At 40.4% G+C, this 27,544-nt stretch overlaps 1 protein-coding gene across 1 annotated transcript; it reads right to left on the minus strand.

Annotated features, from left to right (window-relative positions):
- Nucleotides 1–239: 239 nt before the first annotated feature.
- On the minus strand, nt 240–22,689 carry ERMP1 (endoplasmic reticulum metallopeptidase 1). Its single transcript, XM_080372302.1, has 15 exons — nt 21,595–22,689; nt 20,464–20,765; nt 16,916–17,043; nt 16,452–16,557; nt 15,450–15,596; nt 13,856–13,948; nt 12,282–12,494; nt 10,826–11,046; nt 8,072–8,246; nt 7,330–7,520; nt 6,566–6,718; nt 5,847–6,049; nt 5,003–5,118; nt 4,374–4,537; nt 240–2,843 (listed from the first exon to the last, which is right to left on the minus strand). Exons 1-15 carry the CDS (start codon nt 21,867–21,869, stop codon nt 2,679–2,681), a joined length of 2,652 nt encoding a protein of 883 aa, XP_080228428.1. The 5' UTR covers nt 21,870–22,689; the 3' UTR covers nt 240–2,678.
- Between the last annotated feature and the right edge of the window lie 4,855 nt (nt 22,690–27,544).

A 27,544-nucleotide genomic window follows, 5' to 3' on the forward strand; every position in this document is an offset into this window, starting at 1 on the left:
AAGAAGCTTTGCCGCCAGTGACTCTTCCACACCACATCCTGTTTCAAGAAGAAACACTTCTTCTCCAGGCAGGGCCCTCAATTTAACACTTCTCAGCTTAGTTAATTTATACATATTTTGCCCATGTGTATCTTCCACACAGCTCTAACTCTGGTTGTCTAATGGCAGCATCACTTAGCAGTATTTCTACCCCAAGCTTAAATAGAACATTAGTGCAATGGAAGAACTCCAATTATGCCTTTAATCATGCTGAAAATCTAATTTTACTGATTAAGTTTTGCTTTTATTTACAAAAACAAGTATTTACAACAAACTAGACATCCCTCAATTTATTTAATAAAGGTTAAATCCTGAGTTAGCACAATTATTGCTTCACTGACATTTCAGAAACTGCTAACAGACTTTTTTATATTTTTCGTTCCCAGTAGGAATTCCCACACAGCACTTTTCCAAAGCTTTAAATCAGAAGCAAAACACAAAATAAAAATCAAAACAGGAAGTCAGTAAATATCAGTGCAGCTTTAGTTAACTAGCTGTGCATCGAGTGCAGTACAAAATATTTGTTGAGATTCAAAACAAGTCTTATGAACAAAAACTGGTTTTCAAATCATTAACAGCACTTTTTAAAAATTATAAATGCAGAATATAGGGATTGTAGTTTCAAATCAGATACAATCAACTGAATGATGATTACACACATGTTAATGTAAAAAGACTCACTGGTTTTAAGATATTGATGGCCAGCTCATTATGATTACAGTAATCAAACCTCTTAAGTCCATGAGTCACAGTTGGTAATTTTGAGGAATGCACCTTGCAACACATGAAACTGGCTCTTGCCACTATTGTATACAACTACAGAACAATTTGAAGGAAAAGTACCTGATCAGGGAGCTCCTACGCATCACAATTCACACAAAGCATCACAAAATGTTCTTTCACATGCCCTGCAGACTTCCAGTTCTAGCATGTTTTTACTTGAAATGATGATGCACGCACAAAATCTGTTTTACATGCTTTGGCAATACATATGAGATGAACAAAATACTAGTTACACAATTTGTAGCATGGTACTGATGTCACAGAATGTTTATATATAGTTCAGAAAAAAGCATGAAGACGTTTCTTCAGGTACACAAAGTTCTTTGCATTTCAGAAACTAACATTAACTGCTAACACTGCACTGAAAAAAACGTGAGAGTATAAAAAAAAACCCAAAGAGGTCAGTGGCTTCCAAACTTGTAGATTAAAACTGGAAGATATTCTAAATCACTCACAGTCATTTATAAAACCCATCCTGTGGAAATAAAACAAGAGCAATCCAGAGATATTAGACCTCACTTAAAGACGACTCTTCTAGGTATCTTTCCTTACGGAAAGCAAATGGTATTTTAAGAAACAAGTTCAGTGTATTAACAAAGTGCAATGCTGTCACATTACCAAGTCTCTCCAGAGGAGATACCAAAATTAGCCAATTCTAATAAATTAGAAGATAAGTTGAAATTTAGAGTAGATTAATTATAAGACATCCACATAAAGGAGTGGGGATTTAGCACTCTTATATACAAGAGACCAAGTTACATGGTTATATGCTTATACTGAAAGATCCCAATAGGAACAGAAAGATAGTTAGGTCAAACCTGCCCACTCAAGTTGTAAGACTGAAGAGACAGGCAAAAAGGTAGGATTTAGGTTTTTAGCAGAAACATATTATTTGGAAAAGATAATTCAGATAAATAATTACCACATTCTGTCATAGTATCTATTTTTCTGCATTATGCATTTGTCGAAGACTGGGAATGCAAACTACATACGTATCGTAGCTTTTACGGACTTCATCCAGTGACATCCAGTCACTGGCCTTGCAGTAACTAAAGGGGGCTTACAAGAAAGATGGGGACATACTTTTTAGTAGGGCCTGTAGCAATAGGACATGAGGTAATGGCTTTAAATTAAAGGACGGCAGACTTAGATCAGATACTAGGAAGAAATTCTTTACTGTGCGTGTGGTGAGGCAGTGGAACAGGTTGCCCAGAGAAGCTCTGGCTGCCCCATCCCTGGAAGTGCTCAAGGCCAGGCTGGACGGGGCTTTGAGCAACCTGGGCTAGTGGAAGGTGTCCCTGCCCATGGCTGGGGGGCTGGAACTAGATGGTCTTTAAGGTCCCTTTCAACCCAAACCATTCTGTGATTCTATGACAAAAGTAATGTTTAGGACTTTGCCACCTCTGCCACCCTGTCATGTAAACAAGCATCTTTTAGCTGAAGGTCTTACTTTAATGGGATGGGTAGATTTGATAGGTGATAGTTCCCATGCATGAAAAGTATGGTTATATTTTACATAACATCAAAACAACTTCATGAGACCCTTTCAGTACAGTTGTCATTACATTATGCTAACCTTACAAGCTCAAATGCAGTTTTCATTTTAAGAAACCCAGTAGTCAAACTAGCACTCCAGTGGAAGAACCAAGGTGAACCGTATTCATGTTGACATGAAGTGTCACTATATCCCCGAAACAGCAGTAGTCTTTAAATAGTCAAACTGCTAAAGAAATACCATTTGTGCCAAAGTACTTTAAATTCTTGTGAAAGTCTCCAGCATCTTGTTAGGAAGTGTTTGCCACACCAGCATTCTCTGCCACAGAGATTACCCTATTAGTGCTGCATTACTGTCAACATTAAAAGACAAAAAGGTCATAGGTGCAGGACCAACCAGAAGAAAACGTCCAGTTTGGAAACCTCTCCAGTAAGGCATAGAGTTGAGGTGACTTTTGATCTTCCCCAAAAAAGTAATGTGCTGCTACTGCAAGAGACACTATTCCATCAGAATGCTCTCCTGGGGCCTGAAAGTGAGAAAAGGGCAACAGAGTCTTTAGGAGTGTTTATGGCTTTTAAATATGAGATCAGTCCAGATGTACTTTTCCACAGACTTAGTATGTATCAGTTTGCTCTTGCCTGTACATCAAGAGGCTATGGAAAAGGTCCCAGGCGAGGCAGGATATCAAGACACCCCCCGCCTCTGAAATGGACATCATGACCATGCTGGCACTAATGAAAGTACAGGGACTTTCTGAGGGTATGTCCCTGGAAAACCCCTGACCTCTTATATGGGGACAGGTGGAGATGGTCAGGAATAGAGGCCTGGACGACCATTGCCGGAGACAGTACGGGTACACTACTTTCCTTGTATATAAGGGTTATTAGATAGAATTCATTAGATTAGGTTCTGAGCAACCTGATCTAAAGACGCCCCTGCTTATTGCAGGGGAGTTGGACTAGATGACCTTTCCAAGTCCCCTCCAACCTAAACTACTCTATGATCCTATGCAATAAACTTCATCCTGCAGGTCTTTGTCCTACATGTTAAAACACTTTCCATCTTGAAATGTACCAATTTCATTACATGACGAGTTAGGTTTTCATTGAACTTGCAACTAGGTATTTAAATCACAGTGCCTCTGACATGTTACATAGCTTGCACATGCTCTAACTTCAATGTTTGTATCTGGCAGTTTTGCTGACAAATCAAGACAGACTCCAACAGAGTATTTATACTGATCCTTCTGTTGTGATTCCTTAGCATGAAAAGCCTTTTCTCCCTAGCTCTGCCACTATCAGTCTTGCAAAGCTTATCACACTGCAGATTCCTGTCTGCCTTTATCAAGTACCCTCAGAAGATTAGCTGGTTAAGTGTTTAGACTGCATGATCCAGGAGGAACAAGGGACTTTCCAAACTTTCAAAGGTTCTTGTACTATTTACTCAAAGAAAAAGACACTGTTAAAACTTTTTAAAAATATGCAGCTCTGCAAAAAGTTTTTCACTGGCAAGTTTGTCGGCAGGGGTGGGGGGTGCGGGGTGGCAGATCATAAATCCCACTGGAACAGCAATACTGGAAGCCTTGCTTTCAACTGAAAATAATGTAAAAGAAAATTTAGTAAACAAAGCTTTTACAACTCTCTTCAGCTTCGAGACAGGTAAGTTTCCCACCTTGCACTCCCTGTAATTTCCCAACACCAAGCAAACAAGACACATGAAAAGAAAACTACTCGCGATGGGAAAAAGAACTCTGAAATAACAGTTAATGAAGATAAAACTTCAAGAACTATGAGATCCAAACATACAACTAAGACCATGGAGAGAAGTAAAAAATTCTCCTTTTGGCTGTTTAGCAAGTTAGTGAACTAAGCATCAAAACCACATTTGAGCTGATATACAAAGTTGAAGGGCAAATTAAAAGAGGGAAGCTACAATTAGGATCTATCAACAAAAGCAAAGCTTAAGGAAGTTGTTATGACATTTTTGACATAAGAATGCAGCAATGGGGGCAACAGGGCAGACCACAGGATCACCAGGTTTCCAGCAGCATACTCACCGTCAGTTCTACCCAGAAGTGCCAGGGCATAGCCTGCAGCCCATGAGAGTAAAACACAAAGTAGTCTCCTCCTATGCTAGCAACCGGTGTACCATTCCCAAGAGACCAGGCAGACAGAGACGACCCTTCATGTGGCCGAACATACAATGACATGTGACTTGGACCTGCAGAGACAGGGATATATATCTATATGTACCAGCAAGCGGACGTACGGAATAGCCATCTGTTTTCCTATATTGTAGCATGTTACCTGTGCATTACTATTTGTGTCTTCCAAAACATGATGCAACTGTCTTCTGTATAGCAGAAACTGCAATTATTTCTAAGCGGTGAAATAAATGAGATTATGTAGGAGAAGGACAGAGCTATAAATTGGACTTCACGAAAGGACTTGCTATAAAAAGATCAAGGCTTACTCAAAATAGACAAGGTTATCAGTCCCCCAAATAACAACTGCAATACAACACCCACAGACTCTAGAGTTATGAAACTGAATTAATTCAAGCTAATCCCACAAAGCTCACCATATTGGGAATGGCACTAGAACCTGCAGTACTATAGTAAAAATCTGACTTATTATGGATATAAAAATAAACACAAATCACAAACCAGAAGCTTCAGTCACTCACCAGATACTTCAAAGCTTAACCTCACAGAATTCCAGGGCATCAGCTCCTTGGACAGAACTTTAAACTGAATGGGGCTTCTCGGGAAAATTTCTGGAGCAGGAAGATACCAGTTTTTCCTGTAACAAAACCAAACAAACATTAACAACTTGTCAGTGCAACACTCAGGGGTACTAAATATGAGAATCCCAGAAGTTTTTGTACAGCACACCTGACTGTGCTGTTACTAAATGAAATATTCAAGAGCTACTGATTCTAGCAGAAGGCAGGTAAAATTATCAGCTTATGGCCAGACAAATATTTCAAGGGTTCGTTAATAGAAAAATAGTCATCAGTGTGTTCACTCATTACTTCTATCTGCTTTAATGTACAAAACAATAAAATAAGTAAGAGTATCTGCATCTTCAAACCGGTACACTTCTGCTCACACAGTTCCTCGGGTATGAGAAACAGTCACAACAGCTAGTTTTCTCCTGTGGAGACCAGCTACTCTAGACTTCCTCTGCTGCGGTGAGGCAGGGGGAAGGAAAAGAAGAGACATACGTACTCCTCCTCTGAACTTCCCTTTAGAAGGCCCCCTGTTCACCTTATTTTCCAGGGGTGCTGACATCAATTTTCCACACATCAGCTTCTACAGCTCCTGCAACAGACCCAGCAATTTCTTGCACAGATTCTGGCAGAAGACACCACCTACGCAGAAGTTTAAGTGTCTTCTGAAGTGGTAGGATTATTTACCTTTAGACCAAGATTAGCCTTGTGTTTTCTTCCCTTACATAAGCCAGATTGCATAAATAACCAATATACTCTGGCCAGTTAAATGCTCCAGTGAAGCGGTGTTCACACTAACCGGAACATGAAATGCACTGGCAGAATCCAGGGAAGGCCACAGAAAGGAGCTTTCTCCTCGCATGGAGTTCTGATGGTGTCATTGATTTCAGGTACATGGGGAGTTATGTGAAATATTCCATTATAATCAAACCCATTAATCCATATAGCAGAGTCACTTTTAACTATATTTCCATCTAGATCATGAAATCGTCTGCTCGTGTGCTAGAAGGAAGAAAAAAAAAAAGATACACAGAAAGATGATGGAGCCTAAGCAGTTCACAAGAGTCAGAAGTGATTCTGAAATACCCTCCCACGTCAATCTTTAAGGTCAACTGTATTTTGAGTATGCATTGAACATGTATCTGTGTATTTATGGTATTTACGAATTGTATAGAGAGAATTACTCAGATGAGAGAAACATATCATAAAAACGCCTACATTCAGAAAATGACTGTGCCTGTATTTGTTCATCTCTCATCACGTTCACTTTTTGAACTACCATTGCTTACTCAACTCTCTGACCTAAAACCCCCTAAAAAACCCTGCTCCTCTGACACAGATAAACTGCACAGAGATTGAACAAGAGAAACACTAGCAATTCTTTCAAATCCAGGAAATATCATTAGAGCTTTTAAAGCAACCAAGAAAGGGAAGCTTACGTTTTGGGGGGCAGGGGTCTTTGAAAAAAACACACCCTCTTGCAACCAGAGACAATATGACACGCAAGGCTTTTCTTACCTGTAGAAAGACTCGCTTAGGCTTTGGATTGGCCACATCGGAACTATAAGGGAAGAAGATTCCACTACAAACGAGAATCAGAGTGACTACACACACAGTAGTTAGAGTTATTAGTGTTGTTTTTGTACTTTTGACAAGGTAAATGAAGTTAATCTAGGGAATAAAAAGACAGCCTAGTTATAAAACTGCAACACTTCAGAAATAAGACACTACTTGTGTAACTCTAAGATCCAATTATGGAACTAAAAGTACACTTAAAAGATTCCATTGTAAGTACTACCTTTTACAAGACACTTCTTTGCAATCTCAGTATTTAAAACCAAAAGGAATTAAGTATACTTACAGAGCTTTTAAAAATTTCCCATTTTTAAAAAACATCTGCCAACAAAAACCTAGAACCTTTGTAGCAAGGGCAGCAGAAAAAAAAAGAAGCCCTGAGAATATTTTTGAAGTGTAGTGTATGTATTGTTCAGCCACATATTATACTTCACCTAAAGTGAAAGCCTGTTCAAATTCCAGCATTAAACTGCTTATTTTACACCAATCTTTACTAGTTCAACATAAAGCAGATATATTTTTGTAACCCCTGCTTCAATGACTTTTCTTTGACAATACAAAGCATGGAATCTTTGACATGTTTCCTAGAAATTTCCTGTAACATTTATAATAATATCATTAACTTCAAGAATTAATTTAGAAAAACACTGATTCTGAACTCTACAGAAAGTTTAAAAGTTTCAAACAACATTTACAAATCTACTTACAAAGTAAGATGACAAAATCATAGTGACGACCACAATAAGTCCTGCCAATACCATATCTGGTAGAATTTCTGAACCACTTCGTCCCATAATAGGTGTAAACATTTCAAATACAGTCCAACTAAGATACATCATATACAGATAGGGAACAAACATTCCCAGCATATACATCATGACAAACTTCATTGTGGTGCCTATAGGGGACAGAAAGAACCAAAAGACAAAAAAAGTAAAAGCTTAAAAAGACATGGACAGCTTCACTAACATATGTATCTGTATACTGCTGCAAGGCCAAATACACAATACAGGTCCTAATCCCTGACATGGACACGGAAAAGGGATCTCATTTTACATAGCCAATGCCAATATAACCCTTAAACACAACACAAAATTATTAGTGTATTAAAAAAAAAAATATTAAACAGGCGCTCTGTCCCAAACACTGTTTAAATATGACAGTATTTTTCACCAACCTTTACTGTTTATCCAAGTATCTAATTGCTCATTAATAACCCTACATAGTATTGTTCTTTTTAGACTGAGACACAGTATTTCAGTATTATTTTTTTTTAGAGCTTCTCCATACTTTCAAACCATCTGTAGTTCAAGAACACTTTTTCTTGTTACAGAAATGCCACATGGTTACTTTGATTATTCAGGTTCACAGTTTGGGATTTCTTTTGCTTAAATAACAGAGTTGGGGCAGAGGTTTCAAAATACAACCTCCTCCCCTCAGAACTCTTACCTTTTTGGCTGAATTCTTTATGGATCATCAGCCTAGTGAGTAAAGGAAATGCTACCCATAATGTACAAATGAATGCTGAACAAAGGCCCATCTGAGTAATCACAGCCAATGCTATAGACCAGATCATCAATGAGGCATCAAAAAAAGTATCTCCCAGGTACTGCTCATTCATATTCTGTAACAAAAAAGCAAATACACTCATTACTGAGCATATTCCACATATCACATCTCATGAGAACACACAGAAAAATCCTTATTTCTTGTGTATAATCGTTTTCCTTGGACAAAATCTTGACAAGCAGCATCTCACCATTCTCTTACCACTTAGTTACCCATGATGTATACTTTTTTTTCTTAAATTTTTTAAATCTGCTCTGACAGATTAAAAAAGAGATTACATGGGCTGGGGCGGAGGGAGAATGGGAATGCACAAATGACAATACTAAGAAGTTGGAAGACTGATGTTTCAGGTACACAGGCAAAAAGGGCCTTTCTATAAAAAGCATTCGTATTTGCACTACATAGCTTTTTTATATGCTTCACTTACGCATGAACAAGTTATCTGTATCTCCTTGAGATTCTAAACCTGGTTTTGCACAGCAGCTGTTAATACTCTTATACAAGCACTGTTACTAGTGTACAAATACTATATGGGTGCCTTTATGTGTCATGCCATAGCTGTCACTTTAGAAGTCTGCTTTTTTAAATATATTACTTGTTCTGAAGAAGAGACATGCATAAGTCACATAATACCAGATACACTTTCAAAAAAGAGGGAAGTTTAACTATCAAAAATGTGGCTTGGTTTTGTGAGTTTTTTTAAAAATTGTATGAGCAATGCTGCAGTGTTTGTAGTGCAAGATTCTTGACCGTGACTCCTGCTAGTAGCAAGAAGGACTGCTTGCGTGAACAACGGCTATCAGAAAGTGCCTAGTTCAGTTTTGGGCTGACAAGAAACAAAAAGAAAAGGAGGGGGGGGGAGAAACAAAACCTATTTCAAAACAAAAAGCTTAGTAATTCACAAGTTCTTGTGCCACTAACAGAAAACACCGAGGCATTGCCTGAGATTGTGAAGTAAGAGATTAGCTTCCAAAATTATTATGCAATGCTAAGTACAACATTAGTTACAGAGGCAGCTACTGAGGCAGCATAAACTGTATGGTGTACTGCAAGCTACGGCATGCAAGACAATTAAGAGACTCATGATATCAAGTTGGTTGATCTGCTGATAAAGACAACCAACAGGACAGAAGTAGATCCGGAGCCTGGAATAGCTGAACAGTTAGTGAAAGTACAAGAGTAGAAAATTATAACATCAGATCTGTTTTATGAATGGCTCATCTCTTCCACAAATGGACACCACCACATAGATGTATTTGTTTCCATATACCAGTTAACACTCCCCTTGCCTAAACAATTAAAAAAAACACTTGCAGATAATGGAACCTTCCATACAATCACATTTCAGTAAATTCTTAAAACTTCTTCAAATACTTGGATGAAGCTGGATTTGGCTGACAACTTTAGATTCCCTGAATTCTCTTGCCAAAAGCTTGTACAAATGGCTGAGAAGGTAAGTAAAAGCAAGCTGAGTGACTAAATATTACTGCACCTAAAACCTAAACCTAGTAGCAGACTTCTGCCCTGGAAGTGTCAGATACCTCAAGGCCTTAATTGTTTTTAATACAAAACCATTAAACTACCATCTAAACATATGGGATTGTTATAAACTGTAATTATGACATAATAATGCAAGTTAAATCATGTTGGTTAGTCTGTAAGAAACAATTTAAGCAAAAAAAAAGGTAGACAGACAGTAATTGTGACAAATGACAGCAATGGAATGGTAACACACCAAATCCTCATCAAGCCTATTGCAGAAAAGAACATGGGACTAACAAGAGCTCTGTTCCATCTCCAGTGGTGATCAAAACAACTATCAATCGGAATAATCACAGAGAGAAAGTGGCAACTCCAATTTTTACAACAGCTTCATTTAGAAAGTGCTGTACAGCAGATTACTATATTGGAAGAGGGCATGGCAGAATTATAGGTTCTGACAGATGTAAGAAAAAAGCTTTCATATGAACCATATGAAAAAAAATTGTATTATTTGCTTAAAAGGTTGTGAATACAAATGACATTACCAAAAGAACATGCATAATAGGACAGAATAAAACAGAGAGAACTGGAATTCCAAGTTACATAACAAAATGTAAATGACAAATTAGATTAAATAAAGATTAAAAATATTAAGAGATATAGAAGAGGCACCATACCAAAATAAATTACTAAATTTAGGGAACCTGTTATACAACTACATTCAGAGGCAAGAATCTGGCAAGATTTAAAGAACATTTGAGTATATATGTAGATTCTGCAAGTATCAACAGAACATTGAAACATATCAAAAACCCTAAGTTCTCCAGCTGTTGCTCTGCTCTCTTATTACTGAAGTGATGGCAGGAAGAGAAGTATTGGACACTGTATTCTACTAGGCTTTTTGCCTTGTTTTCTGAAGCAGCTCCTAAAGGTCATAAGCAAGGAGGAAGCTTTAAACCACGAAGCTTTTAACTCTCTGAATTTAGTAGAGCAAACCCTGTGCTTAGATGAAGCAGTTTTTACAGCGACAATTTCAATACTTCTGTCCAACACAGTAAACTTATTTTGTCTTTTTAATCAACTCAAAAATCCTATCTCCCACAGATCAAACACTACATTGCCCTTCAACACTAGCAACAAAGTCAAGTTTACCTTGTAGAAGAACTTCTTGGCTAGCGTGTGCACAAGAATGAGCTTAGCTGCAGCTGCCGTGCCATACAGAAACACAGAAACATAGAAATGGGTATACCAAGAAAGAGACCGTCCAATAACAGAGACAAATCCTGCCACTGTAAGGACTGTCACCAGTGTGCAGACCCAACTTATCAGTGTTAAGCTGAATGCAGTGAAGAATTTCTTCAGGTTAGGAATAGCTATGAAGGAGAAAAAAACAGAAGTTTCATTCAATGGTCATGTATTGAACTGCAGGCTATCAAGACTGTAACTGCCCCACTGTACAATCGCTTTAATGACCAGAACAGAACTGCACAAGGAAAGAAGAAAGCGTGCCCTGGGCACTTGGTCTCTTCTCCCAAGTAACAAGTGACAGGGTAAGAGGAAATGGCCTCAAGTTACGCCAGGGGATGTTTAGATGGGGTATAGGAAAAATTTCTTCACCGAAAGGGTGGTCAAGCATTGGAACAGGCTGCCCAGGGAGGTGGTTGAGTCGCCGTCCCTGGAGGTATTTAAAAGATGTGTAGACATGATTCTTAGGGACACGGTTTAGTGGTGGACCTGGCAGTGCCAGGTTAACAGTTGGATTCTGTCATCTTAAGGGACTTTTCCAACCTAAACGATTCTATGATTTCTTAACAGCATGGTCTAAATCACTTAGCCTATTTCTTTGCAAATCTTTTTGCAGTCTTCCCCACTGCAAGATTTATTCCCAGAGTACTAACGTATTTTGTAGATTACCATGATCCTAATAGTAAAAATTTCCCTAGGGAACCAGCAGAGCCCCTCTATCACCTATAAAGTCTAAAAAAAAAAAAAAAAAAGAAAAGAAAAAGGAGTTGTTTTTCCTAAATTTTCTTTTACTCCAGAAACGATTGCTGGATTCTGGGGGTTCAGGGACCATGTTTTGTTTTTTTTTAAAACAGGCATGTTCTTACACACACATGGAAAGGTCTAACTAGAAAATTTAAGTTGTTTTACACCTTTATTAAGCTTTGTTTCCCCATCTGTTGTTTTCTTATTTGCTCTTGCCTATGAAGAGGTGCTAAAGAAACATGATTCCAAAGCCTGACCAGTGTTAACAGAACAAAGTTTATACAGATACTACGCAAATTTTTTTTTTCATTTTCAGACCTTTAAAAGATTTAATTCTAATCTTCATGAAAGGATAAGAGACACTATCATGATTCACAAATGCTAGACATCTAGGCGTATCATAGCCCTTCTTCATCATAATTATTCACAGTTGAGAGATTTAAACACAAAGCAACTCCTATGGCATGCCGCACAACTAAATTTTATTTCTGAGGTTTATCTTAACAGAGGCCTTAATTGCCTGAACACTTCTTCATCTACTGATTGCTATTCACTAAAGAGTAAGGTGATATAATTTTTTTTTTATGTACATATATATATTTTTAAGACCTAGACTTACCTCTGGTTTTGGGTTGTAATACTTTTTTGCTTAAATAAAGAAAAGCAATTGCTGCTGTAATATTGTTCATGATGGTGCCAACACGAGCAGGATAAGCCAGGACAAATAAACCAAGTACATCAAAGAACACAACATTCCCATGTCGATAGTCAAAAGATTTTGCCAACTTATCTGATGTTGCTAGGTATTTTAGGACAGCTAGAATATTGTCACCTATTGAAAAAGCAGATAAGGAACATAACTGTATCAGGGTTCACGAATTAGTACACAGCATTCTTTTAAATATAAACATTCTTAAAAATAAAACTGTATTGAAATATCCTCAAAGACATGAATATACAACTGATTATTCCAAAATAGCCATAGGATGGTACACACAGCATAGTATTTTCTATACAGCTGTCACTAAAATAAGTATACTTGATAAGCTTCATGTATTTAAATACTGTTCAATGAAGGCAGTAGCCATGCTTTCAGCCCATAAGCCCTTCATGTCTGACACTGAAGCACTGGACTTCAAGGCTTACCCATAGTGGAGTTTATAATTTCCTAATCTTCACTCCTCTTCTCCTTGCCACTAGCAACCCCTCTATGTTTCAATGACTGTTAACTACCTGCCTTTCTTTCCCTAGATGACTGTAAGGCAGGAGACAAGAAGGCTATTTTCCTCTGTAGCCTAGGGGTACCAACCACCATCTCCTTTCCCACAGTACGGCCAAAACACATGTAATCAAATGAGAACAACTGTTCTCAATTTCATTTTGCTTTTACTTTACCTGTAAAAGTGCTAACTGGCTGAAAAATTTGTCTCTTTTTTTCCCCTGCTGTTATATGTTATAGCAAAAGATGTTCCACATAACCACCATGACCAGTAAAACCATCTTTCCGACAGGAATTTGGAAGTGTTATTTTCCATCTTGCCACTGCATCGGCACAAAAAGTGTTTAAAACTCTTATTCATGGTGGTCATCTAAGCTGGCTTCTGTATAAGCTTGAAGAGGAAAATGGTCAAAATCCTGGAGGCATTTAGGATTATGTTAGGTTTTCCTGGGAAACTAGAAGTCTTAATCCAATTTTCTTTACTGCAGTCTGTCAAATACTCTGCTTTGAGCACAACCTGTCAGTAGAAAATAAATCCTGTTTATCTGTAGTCTGTGTGCTATGTTTGTAAGTTTGACAGATTCATTCTAAAGAAAAACCTCTGCTGGCAGATCAGTCTCTCTGCTACTAACTTAACCATAAGCTTCCCATGAACATTAATCAATAAGGGGACTTACTGAGAGAAAAGGAATGCAGAACACTGAACAATGAGGTATCAGTGGCTAGATTATAACCTTAACTAGATTCCACCATTACCTTCAAATCAACTTCATTGGATGCTAATGAAGTTTATCCTCCCAAGTTGACCAAACATATTTCCTTCATATTTTAAAGACATGCATTCAGTTCATGCTTTGTTCTTTAAAACACATAATAAAATTTATTAATTTATTGTGATAGTAGTCTTACAGCAGAATGAAAAAGCAGCTACAACACAACTCTCTAGTAAATTACCATATTCTTGAAATACAAACCTGCCCTCTGAATGGAATCGGTTACAATTCTGTCTGATGTGTCATATTCTGTGTGATAAATGTAGCCATTTTCAATAAAAGCCAAATCTATTCCTACAGAGAAAGAAAAAACATATTTGAAATTACGTAAATGTAAAGCCTCAAAACAAACGTGAAAGTTTTCACGCAAAACATTGCTCTACTTTGTACTCACTGTTTTTAAAGATTATGATAATAGTCTGCCTTGTAGAAGGAAGACTAAGTGAGATTGCACGTGTATTTAAAGAAAGGACACTGTTAAAGTTTTTAAAATATCTATCCTTTCCAGTGTATCAATTTGCTTGACATCTGTAAACAAACTGATCTCTACTGGAGCAACATGAAAATTCCTAATCAACCCAGCTTCAGAAAAGATGAACAAGGTGCTTTCTGAACATTTACTAGTAAAACATCAATAGAGATCCATGATGAAAAGCAGCACTGTGGAACTATAGAAACACCCTCTTAAAATACCTGGTGTGTTCTCTTTACTTCTAATTTGTAAACAGCTTTTCAAACAGCCAGTCCAAAAACTCTTAGAAGTCCAAATAATTTGTAAAAAATAAACAAAGCATTATAGAAAATGAAGTTTTCTGCAAGATTAATTATACATCCATTGTATCCTAAACACAGACCCCTCAGCTGCATATCCAAAATGCTGCTGTCTGCAATCTGAATCCTCACAATTTTCCAGGCATTTTACAAATCAGGCCTAGATTCTACCAGCAAACAAAGAGGAACAGACAAGTTCTTTAGCTCAACTATTCTATTTCTGTTTGCTTAGCAAAAACTGAGGTCTGTGAGAATTCATTTACCATTTATGATCCAGGTGAGATTCTCAACAAATAATGAACACATTTTACAACATCAGCTACTTTATTTTTCATGCTAGAAGCTTACTTTAGAACAATTCTGTTCTAAGAATCAATTCAGAAATATCACTTCTCTTGAAAGTGAGTCCAGTGACAACCTGTGCCAGACAGCAAGGATTTTACAGAAGTTTACATTTCTTTGAACTGTGTTTTCACTGTGTGTTCCATGGTTTTATCCCACTGGTCATTCTCCACAGAATGGATACCAAACTCTACAAACAGATTAGCAAAACCAAAACCTGCTGTCCTGTGCTTGATTGTGATGAAAGAAAAAATAAAAGGTGATGAAAAAGCATTGATTACTAAGTCACTATCTTTAAAAAGGATTATTTTGGTTTATCCATTAGGTACAGACATTTAATTCCTGCAATTTATTAGCAACATTACCAAAATGTTTCAGACCAGAGTATTTAATATTGTACTGTTAATTCCTTGAGTGTTTTCATGGCTTTCAGGAAACTTTTCCACCATGTTTTTTCCTTCTGGAAAACAGCAGTCTCCAAAAAACATCTATAACAACCTACAGGACAAGCCAAGTCTAAAGGTTCTTGCCTTAGAAAAAAAAGCGGGCAAATCTGCTCTCAAACTGAAAGCCAAATAAAACATGAGTACCTTCACATAGTGAACCGCAAAATAGTCTCCTCGTTATAAACTTAAAATAAATGGTTGCATGATGCACATTGACATGTCTTCTGATAATATACCTGGAACATTGCCAAAGTCCCTGTAGATACGGAAGTCTGTGTCTGCCGGAATAATACCGCTCTGAAATATTTCCTGCGCCACCACAGAGGCAAAGGGATGTTTGGCTGCAACTACGTATGCTTGTACCAGCCAAGGATTCTCAGGTCCTAATAAAGATGAGCAGAAAGTTCACAATTACTTTTTGAACTTCAGTTAAGACACGTATCTTTACGGTAACAAATAACGCAAAGGAACTCAATAGAGTTTTAATGCTGTTGCCCCACAGGGTATATTCTAAGTGCATCTGTGTTGGCTGCATGACTCATACTTGAGAGAAAGAATTAGCTGCACTTGGGGGGGGCGGAAAAACACTGATGTGTTGAGAGTTCAGCGAAGAGTAGGTAAGTCATTTCCCAAAACAAGATCCAGCACTAATGAAGTCACAACCTTTAGTAAAGTTTCCAATTCATCATCTACGTATCATACCTCCAAACTGCTGTTTACAAAAAAAAAGTCTCTCCATTAAAGCATTCAATTAAGCACTTCCAGCAGAAGGAAGTCCGCAGTCAGCTAGAATGGAGCAGAACTATAACTGTATCCTACAAAACACACAAGTTTTCCTGCTTCCTGAGCAGCAGCTGGAGTTTTAATGCCAACATCTCCCTGCAGACATTTTGCAAGAACTACTGTGAAAATTAAATAAAGCACATGACAGTATTGGTATGCAAGACATAAAAGAGACCCAAATCTGGTTTCCTCCTTATTACCTTGATGTAGAAGGTAAATAGAACATCTGTAATTCTGTTCTACATAGGCTTCCCCCTATGAGGCAACTTCTGTGGCAGTGCTTTAGCCTACGTGTATCTAAAGATGGAGGGGAACTTTTATGCACAGAGTTGGGAAAAAGGCACAGAGGTTCTCCTGTCTTTTGCTTATGTGTCACTTTCAACACTCCTGCAAGTCTACATTGTTTATTATCAAATTATCATAGTGTAGAAACTGGACACAATGCAAGCTCATACCTGTTTGAAAAACAAGTTCTTTTCCTCCTACACCTGCTGCCTCCAGGTTAATAAAAGCTCTAATTGACTTGGCCCACTCATGTTGTGTAATGAAGCCATGACTAGCCTTGAGGGGAAAACAAAAACAAACAAAAAAAACCAGGTCAAATATCTTCCAGACCAGCCTAAACGTTATTTTCCATCATGTATGACTGTAAATGAAGATTGGACAAGGCAGCCAGATCACTTACAACACTAACAGATGCAGAAAACCCAAGTCTTCTAATTAAACTAATATGAACAACATTCTTAATCTATGCATATTTTTCCCTTTGAAATCAAATACATTTTCCTCAGAATGTTAAAGACTGGCATTTAACTAGTATTTCAACAGATTAAATACTAGAGCAATATCTAGAGTTACTCCTCTGTCAGTTTTGATACACAGCTTTGATGGGTATTTTGTAATTCTGGCATATTCTTACCTGCAAAATGTTTTCTTCTGCACCATTAAATAAGAATATGACAGCATGCTGCAGGGACTCTGATGATTTTGAAAGCGTGTTAAGTATTTCAAGCATCACTGCGCAGCTAACAGCATCATCACTGGCACCTTAAAATAATCAGCAGAATGGCACGGCTTACAACAAACATGCAGAATTGCAATAAAGACCAGAAAAGTAAAAAGCTTTATGCTATCTCAGTCACCTATCTAACCGAGGTACAATTATGTCAAGCTGTAGTGTATTTTTTACTACTGCTTGTACCCTGCGTCTACACTAGTTAAAAGCAACAGCAGAAAGAAAAATAATGTTCCAAAGTTGAGCAAGTGAAATAATAGATACCAGATCCAATACTGCTGTTCAAGAAAAGTACACTAACCAGGTTACTAAGCAAGTAAAGTAATCATTATCTATTTTTCTAATAACAATACAAATAAACAAGGACATAATTTTTACTTCTGGCATACTCAAATTTTTAAAAATAAACATTCTCACACAAGTCATCCTAAAGCATGCTACACTTGTAACATATTCAGTTAAGTGGACAAAATTTCAAAGTAACATAAAGCCAAGACTGCAAAATAAAGCAAAGGAAACACCAGAATTCACACCCTGAAAATATTTTTTAAATGACAGTACACATTATAATACATATTTTCATGACAAGATGCTTTCCATCACCCTTCTTTCTGTGCAGAAAACCTCAGTTGCCGAGAGCTCAGTAGCCTGTTCTCTTTGAGTTCCTCATCCAACACTATTCTGCTGGTGCTCTGAGTTCCTCACACCCCCTCCCACACATTGCCATTTTTTTAGCTTGATTAAGTGCCTATCTTTTAGCCAAGCTCTACCATTGCCTCATTTCTCTCACTTCGGTGCCAGACATAGCATGTCCCTACCCCACTCTCATCTATAAAACAGGAGCAAACGGAGATTTAACTCATTCTTTCAAGCCTGCATTGCATATATGATGCCCCCATGCACTGACAAGCACACACATGTCAGTGTGGTCAGGCGTCAACATGCTGTTAGGGCAGACTCATTAGTTGCTAAACTGTTTAATTTACACATTCAAAAATAAAAGAGAAAAAACCAAAGCAGCTCTTCCAAAGCTTGTTACTTGGCAAAATTTAGATATATCTGCCCCTTTCATGAAAAGGGCATGTTCCTGATCCAAACATGTCTCAGTCTAAATTTCAGCCTTAGCTTATTGTATGGAAGTATTTTAGAATAAATAAATAAAACCAAAATGTTTCCAATCCACTTTTCTCTAACCTGTTTCTCACAAATGAATGCCTTGTTCTGCCAAAAGCTTTCCAAAAGCCCCCCCCCCAAATACCCGATTTAAAGCCCTGATTATATTGCTATCTGAATTTATCAGTAGTTTACTCTTAGCCACACGAGTTCTTTTATCTAACTTACGCTGTGTTGAAAACTCGGCAGAGAAGTGATCATAATTTTCAGTGAGATTAATCACTTATCTGCCTTGCTGAAAAGCTAAGAAATTGAAAGTTATTCATTTCAACAGACAGACAGATTTACATCTGACTAAAGCAGCCGTGAAACCATATACTATGACAGAAGCTCACAGTGAAAGTACCATCCTCAAACACTTCATATACAGCAAAACTGCCAGGAGGTTAAAACAGATTTTATGGCAAGTATCAGTAACGTAAGGGAATGACATCATCAGCTGCATCTGCAATGGTAATTTCAAGGATGTTTCTGCTTCAAGTTTATTGGAGAAGAATCAAATAGGCCATACAAACTGGAAATTAGTACCATTAGAACAAGAGACATGTTTTAGGAATGTAGTTTATGTTCTTTCTTCACAAGGAACTCGAGCTTTCTAACTAAGCATTGATGTTCTAATGGCTCAGTGAGTTTTGCTTTACTCGTTTTGTATACATAAGCATCAACAGCAGGTCATGTTTTATCATCTGACTTTCAAATACATTACTTATTGAGCACTGAGTCCTGCCGATTCCAGTTAAATAACAGTTTTTGGAATGAAAAAAAGCTGTAAGCAAGTACCTTACAGAAATACAAGAGAACAGAAAACAAAAGGTTCTTCTTTAGCTGATGTGCAAGTTTCACACTAAGAAAATGAAAGACAGCAGCTCCTGACTGTTGTGGTAAAGGGCTAGGCTGCTTTGTGATTACGGGCAAGCATACAGGCTGATTTCTAGCTCCTCCATAGATTTCTGTATAATTCTATACAAATCACTAATATTCCTGGCACCACTGTGCAAGGCGGGTGAAGTATTTTGCTGTCTGAGTGAGTGTAAAGAAAGTAATCGTTGCAGATGTAACGGACCCACAATTTACACAGGGCATCAATCTAAAGACAGTTTTCAATAATGATTGTATTATGCTTGCAAACTATTCTTTCTGAGTCTAGGCAGCCATATTTAGACTATACATACAGTAATTAGCATCTCTGCACTTCCTAAATAACAGATCATGTGTAATAATCATGCAGTTATTAAGCTTAATTTGGAAACTCAATCTTGCATAAATATGATTGAGAAATTCTGCATCCTATTTGTTCCCAGAAAAAAGGCACAAGGAGTACCGCAAGTGCTTTGTTTCTCTAGCTAATACTCAACTGTTTTCTCAATAATAAAAGACTATTTGCATGTGCTAAAGAACAGAATGTTTACCTTCAGAAATAAAATACCGTGTGGGGTGTAAATGAAGAAAATTCGGTAAAAGCTGTGCTGTTGGTGAGTGAAACCTGTAGTTATTTTTCAACAGCAGTAACAGGCACACACCTGTGGCCGAGTGTTGTAACAAATGTTTTCGTGTGGTTTTCAGTTCCCTACCTTCCCTGCACTGTTAAAACCATGTATTTACAGAGCTGTTTACACCATTGCTGCAATTATTATTTAACATGATCAGACTTATAAAAATGCAGAGGGACAAGAGTAAAAGGATACGCAACAGTGACAGTGAAAGTAGCAGTGAGAGAATGTACATGCTACCAAGGCAACAGTACCCCTTAATCTTTGATCGGAAGAGTTTCTTAAGAGAGCACTGAATGCAGAAAGAAAACAAAGATTTGGCATAGCTTAAGGATTTCACACTAGAAACATAAAGCAGGACACCAGAAGAAAAACACAGGCTAGTTAGTGAGGGTGGGAACAGTTTCTGGCACAAAGCATCTTGTGAAAGGAAAACCAGAATTAAATCAGTACAAAAGTATGGAAAGACCTGAATGACAGGTGGAAGCAGCACATGAACTACGTGCGTAGAGCAGTGAATTATAAGAAAGGAAGACATAACCAAGCTTTCTAGAATTCTAAATGTAGTATCCGTAATTTGCTGCCTACCAGAAAGTGAGGGTGAAATCCTGACTTTTGGAGGAGCAACTTGTCACTCTAAATACTGGATCTTACTGAAATCAAGCAGATTAGCTGGCATATGCAGTATTCTAGCACGTGGGTATAAGGCTACTTGGTATAACAAGACAGCAAGCCAAGTTCTGTGGCTTATCTAATACATAGAAACGCAGAACGAACATGTGGACCTACCCGGGGTATTTGGTACGGAATCAAAGTGACAATTGGATAACACTGCATGCTCGGCTCCGTTTCGGGGTTCCAGCTTCACTACAACATTGGTTATGTTTGCATAGTAACTAGTAAAGCCTCCCAAAAAGTCAATGCTGAAAGAGCCTGTAGGCCTCTGTATGTCTACAGATATCTTGTGAGCATCTGTGCTTTCTCTTTCTATGGCCCTAATTTGTTCTAAGAGGTAGTTAACTGTAAGAACTTCATTTTCTGGACTTCCAACTGTTCTGGGCCCAATTGCTGTTATGTTGTCAAGATATCCCCTGTAAGAGATAAATTACACATTCAGCATCAACACATTCAACATTTAGTATGCAACTTAACTACAACTATAATACTGTTGTACATTGTTCTGTTTCAAAACTCGTACTAAGTGGAAGAGACTAAAGCCAATTAGACAGTAACTGCAGTCAAGATGGCAAGGACCACCACGGTAATGGGCATACAGTACTGATCCTCACTCCGTGCTCCTCAGACTATCCATCACAACATTAAACCAAACCACTGGTTTTCTGGTTCGAGCACACCATCCCAAAAAATAAACAAAAGGCTGAATGGAGAAGCTGAAGATTTCCTCTTCAGCAACGTTCTGCATAAGCATACGTGCTCCTCCCTGAACGAGCGCACCGTCAATAAGATCTACACCGCTGAAAATCTGCAAAGAAAACCCTTTTCCAGGCACTAAGACCTTTGTAAGACTACGAGAATTACTACGGAGGATGTGCTGTTTGACCAGCCCAAAGCAGCGCCTTTACGGGGCGGCCGGCAGGAGCGCGGGGGCCCTTACACACTGTCACCCCATTTCTGGGAGCCCGAGCGAGCCCCGAGCTCCTGCCGGGGCACGGCGCGACTCGCGCTCCGCCAGCGACCGCGACCCAGCGACCGCCCGACGGCAGAGGGCCCCGACGGCCGCCAGCCGGGGCTGCCGGGGCTGCCCGGGCGTCTGCCGAGCGGGGGTCGCCCCGAGCGGGGCCCCCGCGCCAAGCGCAGGGCAGCGGCAGCCACCGCCGCCCGCAGGGTGATGCCGGGCGGACTCTGCCCCGCGGCCGGCCTGACACGGGAAGGCTCCGCGGCCCCGCCCGCTCGCCGTACCTGGCGCGGAGGGCGCTGAAGTCGCGGGGCCCAGCGGCGGGCGGCTGGCTCAGCAGCTGCCGGTGCGAGACGTGCGCCAGCGCCCGCAGCCCCAGCAGGAACAGCAGCACCAGCGGCGCCCCCCGTTCCTCGGGCAGCGGCCGCGGCGGTGGCCCGCCCCGCTTCTTCCTGCCCACATAGTCGTCGCCGTCCTCCTGCGGCGGCGGGTGGCGGCGGTCGCGGTGGCCGCCGGTGGCGCGGAGCCGCCACACCGTCGCCGCCGCGCTCCGCTCCATGAGCCTCTTGCCTCGCCTCGCCGCCGGCGCCGGCTCCGCCGCGCAGACGCGCGATACGGGCACCGACGAGGGTCAAAAAGCGCCCGCCCCTCTGCGCCGCCGGGCTCGGCGCGCGGCGTGGGGGCGGGGCCAGGCCTGTCACGGGGCGGGGTCTTGTCGCCGCCCGCCCGCCCGCGCCTCGTGCTGGCCCGAGAGGGGTGGGCAGCGCGCGTCGCCCGCAAAGGCGGACAGCGCTGGGTGTCGCCGCGGCTTTTTTGGGTTTTTTTAATGCCGAAACGCAAAGGAAAGCGCGCAGGAATAACCGCGGGGGCGGCGGGCGGCGGTGAAGAGTGCCACAAAGCCACCACACCAGCGACAACGGGGGGTGACGCCCCGTACACACGCAGTCCCGGCACTAGCGGAGCTCTGCGCCCCCGGGCCCGTCCGTGCCCCCCACCCGCACTGCATCTTTGCCATTGCGCAGCCGCCGCGCCGGCCTGGCGGAGCCGGGACAGCCCGCGGTGGCGCGGCACCTCTCGGGGGTGCTGGCAGCTGCCGGTGAAGCCGTGCTCGGGCGAGCACCCGCCGCGGGGTGGCCCGAGAGGTGGCACGGGCCGTCGCAGCACTCCGCTTGCTCCTGCCCGGGAGCCAAGCCTTTGCGGTGCCTTTGAGTGATGGCCCAGGCCGCTCCGTGGCCATCTCGCTGCCTTCGTCACGCCGCGGCCCGCCAGGTTTTGCAGAGACGGGTGCGGGGCGGCTGCACCGCAGAGCTAGTGTGCACGGGCTGAAACACGGTACAGGCTTCGAGCAAGTAGTTTACGGTCAGGTTTAGTCACGCTGGAGTCTCACAGGTTCTCACCAGCCTCGTCCCCACTGAAAGGCACAGGGTTCCTCCCTTCCACGGGGCGCGTGCTGCGGGGTGGGGGCTTCATTAGCAGGGGGCTCTCTTTGCTCGGGGGCGGACCTTTTAGCATGCTCACTGGGGTACTCCACACGCGGTTCAAGTAATTTTCTCTTTGGTCTCACGAACCGTTTGGTTCTCCTTGCATTTGCTGTTTCTTAGCTTCCCCTATTTCTGGTGTCTATTCCCTCTCCAAAGGCTGTGTCATGGTAACTGTTTGTAAGGGCTGATTAACACCCTCTTGGTTTTCGTTATAGATCTTTACATATTTTGTCTAAATTTCAAGTTGAAGAACAGACTGACCTTCAGTTAAACCACCTGCCTGCATATGTTTGATGTAATAACTGAGCCGGTCGACTGCGGTACTGCTCCGCAACGTACCTGGCTACTCCCAAAGCTATCGTAAGAGGTGCTTGTTTCTTGTTCTCTGTGACATAATCTGGAAACAGATTATGTAACGGTGTCATCCAGAGAACTGGCTGTTCCAATATATCCAGTGTTTGCAGAGGAACACTGAATGTTGCTGCTTTCTACCCTGCCTCTGTGCTGCCCCATGGAATTGCAATGCCCTTTGGGATGAACAGGTCTGAAGGAGTGGTGCACTGATGTCCATGGTCTCTGCACACCTCGAGTGCTCTAGTAAATTTCCATATTCTGGCCTAGTGAGTTTCCTCATTTGCTTCACTGCACCCTCAGAACAGACAAAATTATTGCTTACAATTTATGATTTACACTCCAGACTCTACTACACTTAAGACCCAGTAACATGGTTGTAACCTGAGAGGTTTGTTTAGTTCTTCTTCTTCCTGCTTTTGTTTTACTTACCTGTGTTACCTCCTGCTTCACAGGCAGACAAATATACCCCCAGACTCGGCACTCGAAAGAAGATTTTACATTAGAAGCAGCTCTACTATGAAAAATTCCAATGTAAATGTTTTCTTAAAAATACAAGTGCATAAGAAGTTCAGTGAAATGCCTGCAACACAAATAACCAAAGCTAATCAAATGTAAGCCCCCACAAATGCAATAGAATGGAAGCTGCTCTTTGAAATTGTCATATTAATAATCTGCATGATGGTAAGGCTGCATTACTGAAATACATAAGAAAACGTGATTTTAAAGGAAGATGCAGCCAGATATTCAGTATTAATCTGCATTTCTTCTTTGAAATTCCTAAGTAGGTCTTAAAGATGTATAGAGAAGTCGAACAAGGAATCAAATATGCACTTTCATCTTTTATTTTGATTTCATGTATAATATCATCAGTGCTGAAGTACTGGGTTCCACCGCTCCTGAAAACCTCAACTCAGCAGCTTTATACAGGGGCAGTTCCTCTCCAGCAACACATTTTGCTGCATTTCAGTTTGACTGTGTCAGAACAGGCTCTACACTATTGCTCTGGAGGGTAACACAATCTGAGAAAACAGGAGCTACACATTGTTCATTTATTTTGGATTTACACTTACCTGAGGATTAGAACTCTAAAAGAATTTCATCCTTTTCTTAATAGTCTTTTTCCTTTCATTCTTTGGGCAACATTTGAACATTAAAAAGCCCCCAGTTAAGAAAAAGACTTGACCACGCTGATTTTGGTGATGGTCACACTCTACAGGTCAAAATTATTTTTAATATTCTGTCAATTCAAAATTCAGAAGTAATTTTCTGCTTTGGACCAGAAAGGCTTCTGATGTTTGGAATACCAACAGCCCTTTTATTATCTGTTCTGAGCACAGTATTTGGAAGGGCACTGTGCAATGTGAATTAAACTGGAAGTATAGTGCATACACGTTTTGACATGACTGGAACATCAGGGTCAAATACGTCAACAAATACAGTGCCCTTTATTGCTCTGTTAGTCTGGAATGACCGATTTAAGATAATTGGATCTAATTTCCAAACAAATGATTCAGCATAGATTTGATTTGACTTTATGTCAAGAAGGCTGATGATTAACCTAGTGTCTTGTAATTCACGCTGCTTCATTTTGCCAGCTCACAACAGAGGGAAATCCCTTGCTCACTGAGCATGAATTATACTTGTAAGCTATGTTTTAGGCAGAAAAAGTAAAAATCCAGCCTTTCATTCACAGGGACTATGGGCCTGGTTTGTTCTCCAACTTAGTAGCAAAACCAAGTTAAATGATAGCAGGATAACATTCTTGCTTAACCAATAAATAGAAATATGAACTTTTCATAGGTTAAGGCCACCATCAGCTATTTACAGTAAGGGATCTAGAACACTGTCTTCAGAAAAGCATTTAGTTTTGATCAAAAATAAAAAATTATGAAGCATCCATCAAATAATGGGAAAATTGTTCCCATAGTCACCTTTCTCATTCAAATGTGATTTGTGCTACTAGTTTCTTCACCCTCACTTCTTTTCCATCCATTGGATCCTCTTATATCATTGACTGATAAATTGAAAATCCCTTTGTTACAGGATTTCTGGTCCATTGTAGGTATTAACACATCATGATCAAGACTCCCTCTTGCATTCATCTTTGAGCTTGAGCCTTATAAGCTGTTACTTTTCTAGTCCTTTCATCCTTTTTCTAACTGTTCTCTGATGATTTCCAGTTTTTCAGTAACTTTCCTGCACTGCTGAAGCAAAAGGAGAGGTGGTATCTCAGTGCCGACACCAATGCCAGATACAAAGGTAAAATACTCGCTACCCTGCAGGGAGGCAGAGCTGTTTGTTTAAGCATGCTGCCACAGTTTTGAAGTGTCAGGGCATCTGTTTCTGTCATTACAACATGTTCCCTCCATCTACTCTGTGTCCCATAGCGTCTCTGACAGGCAGGATCTTCCAGACCAGCTTTCGGTGAAACTGGAGCTTCGCAGGAAGCAGGAAACCCTGTGAGGAGGAGAAACCAGATTTTACATCCTGAGTATCCAGGGCCTGTTGTGTCAGCCTTTCCTAGTGACACCTGTGGGTCTGGAACAATCTTACTTTCCTGCGCTACAGCCAGTGCTGGACCACCAAGCATCTGAGCCCTCCTGCTGCAATACAGCTAGATATTCACTCCTCCCTCAGGCCTTGGAGCTATCCTCTCTTCAGTCACATTGAATGATCTATCATCTTCGTAAGTCACGTCACTTTTATAGCCACAGTGTTGTAACTGGAAGCTTAGATTGAGTCAGTTTTCTACCCTGTCTTCAAGGGGTTTTTTTGGTCACTACTACCCACAGGCTAGTCCCCATCTCTTAGCTATGGCCAGCCTCTGATTCCGTGTGCTGCAAGCCTGAAAATGTTTGCCTTGCACACTTGATAAGCATTCAGTATTGCTCTGAATCAACAGGTGCTCTTTATTATCTGTAGCTATCCTAGTCTTAAACATGGAACCAGAAAGAATATTGTAAGAACTCAGTGCAAGCATCCACCCTTGTACAAACACAGTGTAGTCTTGTGTAGCCTGGATTCAGTTCAGATATAAGCAGCTGTTCACTTTGAAAACTGTTACACACAGGCACACTTCATGCTGTCTGGGGAGTTTGCATTTCTTCTTGGTCATTATTGCCTCACTTTATGACATAACTCCACACTACAGTATCTAGCCATTAACTGATGCCAAAACAGCACAGAGTAACTGCTCAGAGGCCAATTTTGTCTTTAAACAGCAAAGGTATTTATTTATTTCGTGAAACATTGGGGAGCTAGCCAATTCGCACCAGACAAACTAGCTCCAAAGTTTTCAGTGAAAAGTTAGGTATTTTATACAGTTTTCCTGAGAGGTTACACAACATCTTAACATACATGCTCATTTGATTTTGACACCTAATCATTCCGTTCACAATAGGTGGGATCTAGGTGGAGTAGACTTTCCATTTTCTTTGTTCAGTGATTTCCTGACTTGACGGTCTCCTTACCTCCTTCAGGTGCCCACCTTATCTTTTCTAATTATTCAGAGTACATCCCTTTCTCAACACAAACAGAGCATCACCCAGAGCATTGTACCAAACTCATACTGACTAATTTAAGACCTTGTTCTGTTTCAGTATGTAGCCATTGATGGCATTACCTATGGTAGACTAGTTTAAGAAAATGGCACAGGGAATCTAATGAGCTTACACTAATGAGTACAGTGTCAGTACTCTCAGCTGAATCCTTGTGAAAATCTTTCCCAGACATCAACCAGAGGGTATTAAGGGCTCATTTAGCTAAACACATCCATCTTTTTTCCCAAGATACAAGGACAGCAAATGCTTCATCAACACTCCAGACGTACCCAAGAATTGGGCGTTTCCACTACTATCCCATGATTAAACCAGATTGATGAAAGCCTGGTCACTCATTCTGGAACAGGAGGTGGAAGAACCACTCACAGATTCTAGATTGATAGGGCACAGACAGACTGTTATTTGCATTTTGTTTTGGTAAGCTTAAGAAGTTTTTACCTCTCTTCCCTGTTTAGCAGTACTTATTTTCTGCGGTCCCTCTCTTTCTTACCCTGTTATTTTGTGATGGGAGCTGTAATCATAACCAATAATTACATAGTAAAAATGACCTGGTTGTTGCTTATTGAAAAACAAAACAAACCCCAACAATTCCATACAAAAAATGAACTGATTATTGCTTCTTGAAAAACAAAACAAACAACCTTTCTTCAGACAGATATACCCTTCCGTTGAAGCCAATACAGGCTTTATGTCACCCTCTTCCCTGTGGATACACGGCTCCCTTTCCCATGCAGACTCAGCATTCCCTTTGTTATTAAAGGGGGGCAGGCCTTGATGTTACCCTGGAGAAAGGGGAGGGTGGCTATCAGCACCCCCGCTGGGATTTCAGGATAGAGGTC

The sequence above is a fragment of the Falco punctatus genome (genome assembly GCF_963210335.1).
Source record: "Falco punctatus genome assembly, chromosome: Z".
Taxonomy (NCBI): Eukaryota; Metazoa; Chordata; class Aves; order Falconiformes; family Falconidae; genus Falco; species Falco punctatus.

Bases quoted from the DNA above. Each gene is read 5' to 3' on its own strand.
- ERMP1 (XM_080372302.1), bottom strand. From the start codon at position 21,869: ATGGAGCGGAGCGCGGCGGCGACGGTGTGGCGGCTCCGCGCCACCGGC. The intron at 13,949-15,449 runs GTATATTATCAG...CTTTCTCTGTAG, and splicing joins GGACTTTGGCAATGTTCCAG to GAATAGATTTGGCTTTTATT. The intron at 6,050-6,565 runs GTAAGAAAAGCC...TCTTCCTTCTAG, and splicing joins CTAAGCGAGTCTTTCTACAG to CACACGAGCAGACGATTTCA.